At 58.9% G+C, this 2145-nt stretch overlaps 1 protein-coding gene across 1 annotated transcript in view; it reads left to right on the forward strand.

Annotated features, from left to right (window-relative positions):
• Positions 1-2145, forward strand: part of HOMER3 (homer scaffolding protein 3) — a 15098-nt gene that overhangs the window by 2208 nt on the left and 10745 nt on the right. The window contains exons 2-3 of the mRNA XM_017838179.1: positions 795-951; positions 1898-2029. Of these exons, the coding sequence (XP_017693668.1) occupies positions 795-951; positions 1898-2029 (289 nt within the window). The remainder of the gene's footprint in view (positions 1-794; positions 952-1897; positions 2030-2145) is intronic.

Below are 2145 nucleotides of genomic sequence, written 5' to 3' on the forward strand. Positions count from 1 at the left end.
CAGGACATGGGGAAGAGCAGGAGTTGTGCCCAGGACATGGGGAAGGGGAACAGCAGGAGTTGTGCCCAGGACATGGGGAAGGGGAACAGCAGGAGTTGTGCCCAGGACATGGGGAAGGGGAACAGCAGGAGCTGTGCCCAGGAACAGGGAGAAGGGGAAGGGCAGGAGTTGTGCCCAGGACACAGGGAACAGCAGGAGTTGTGCCCAGGAACACAGGGAAGGGGAAGAGCAGGAGCTGTGCCCAGGAACACGAGGAAGAGCAGGAGTTGTGCCCAGGAATATGGGGAAGGGGAAGAGCAGGAGTTGTGCCCAGGACATGGGGAAGGGGAAGAGCAGGAGTTGTGCCCAGGAACACAGGGAAGGGGAAGGGCAGGAGTTGTGCCCAGGAACACGGAGAAGGGGAAGGGCAGGAGTTGTGCCCAGGAACACGGAGAAGGGGAAGGGCAGGAGTTGTGCCCAGGAACACAGGGAAGGGGGACAGCAGGAGCTGTGCCCAGGAACATGAAGAAGAGCAGGAGTTGTGCCCAGGACACGGGGAAGGGGAAGGGCAGGAGTTGTGCCCAGGAACACGGAGAAGGGGAAGGGCAGGAGTTGTGCCCAGGAACACAGGGAAGGGGAACAGCAGGAGCTGTGCCCAGGAACACGAGGAAGAGCAGGAGCTGTGCCCAGGAACATGAAGAAGAGCAGGAGTTGTACCCAGGACACGGGGAAGGGGAAGAGAAGGAAACGGCTGCACTTCCCCCCTCTCTGAGCTTCCCCCTGCCCCGAGCCAGCCCTGCCCTCCTGTCTTGCAGGGAGCAGCCAATCTTCAGCACCAGGGCCCACGTTTTCCAGATCGACCCGGCCACCAAACGGAACTGGATCCCGGCCAGCAAACACGCCCTGACCGTCTCCTACTTCTACGATGCCACGCGCAACGTGTACCGGATCATCAGCGTGGGGGGCACCAAGGTGGGGGCACAGCAGCCCCAAGGAGGGCTCTCCCCCCCCCAGAACCTCTCCTGCTGCCCGTGGGGTTGGGGTGGGGTTGGGGTTGGCGCTTTGGCACCTTCCCATGGCCAGGTGAAGCCTCGTTTCCTCCTCAGTTTGGAGGCAGAACCGGAATCTGTGCTGGTGGAAAACGTGCCCTGGGGTCTGGTGTTGTCACACCCTGGGGTCTGGTGTTGTCACACACACCCCCCATTCCAACCCCAAGTGTTTTCCAAGAGCCTTTATCCTGTGCTGAACCCACCCCCTGTACGTACAGAGAGAGAGGGGTCGAAGAAGCCTCGGAGGTTCAGTCACCTCCACAAAACACGAGTTACTCTCCCTAAAACTGTTCCTGGTGGGCACCCTCCTGCCTCCTTCTCGAAGCCCTGGGATGGCACAGAGTCTTCTCAGGCTTTTTTGCTGCTCCCCTGCCCAGCAGAGAGGGTTTCATAACACCCAGTCCTGAGAGAGAGTTTCGTAATACCCAGTCCTGAGTGGTGGTTGAGCCTTTTTTTCTTCCATCCCCCCTTACTTGCCATGAAAATGGAGAACAGCAGAAAGCTGTTGAGGCCCCAGAGACGTGCTGTCTCTTTTTTTTTTTTTTTTTTTATCCCTTTTCTCGGTAGAAAAGATGATTAAGATTCCTTCGTGCCACATCGTCGCCGGGCTTGGAAAGACTTTTGGTCACCAAAAGCCTGAGCCTGAACTGCTGTTTTGCAGATGGAAAGGCAGAGGTTTCTACCCCTCATTCCCAGAGTTCACAGGGATCGTGGTGATCTCAGGGAGTGGCGTGGAGAGAGGGGTTGGAATGGGATGATCTTTAAGGTCCCTTCCGACCCAAACCGCTCCGTGATCCCGCGATTCCGCCATCCAACCCCGCGCCACCCACCTGGAGCCTTCCCTGACTTGCCACTGCCTCTCTCCCCAGGCAATCATCAACAGCACCATCACCCCCAACATGACCTTCACCAAGACCTCCCAGAAATTCGGGCAATGGGCCGACAGCCGAGCCAACACCGTGTACGGGCTGGGCTTTGCCTCGGAGCAGCACCTCTCCCAGGTAGGAGCAGCACCTCTCCCAGGTAGGAGCAGCACCTCTCCCAGGCAACCCTGCAGGGGCTCTGGAACCCCTGGAAGGCTCTGGAACCCCTGGAAGGCTCTGGAACCCTTCAGCCC

The sequence above is a fragment of the Lepidothrix coronata genome, unplaced genomic scaffold (genome assembly GCF_001604755.1).
Source record: "Lepidothrix coronata isolate B3197 unplaced genomic scaffold, Lepidothrix_coronata-1.0 Scaffold327, whole genome shotgun sequence".
Taxonomy (NCBI): Eukaryota; Metazoa; Chordata; class Aves; order Passeriformes; family Pipridae; genus Lepidothrix; species Lepidothrix coronata.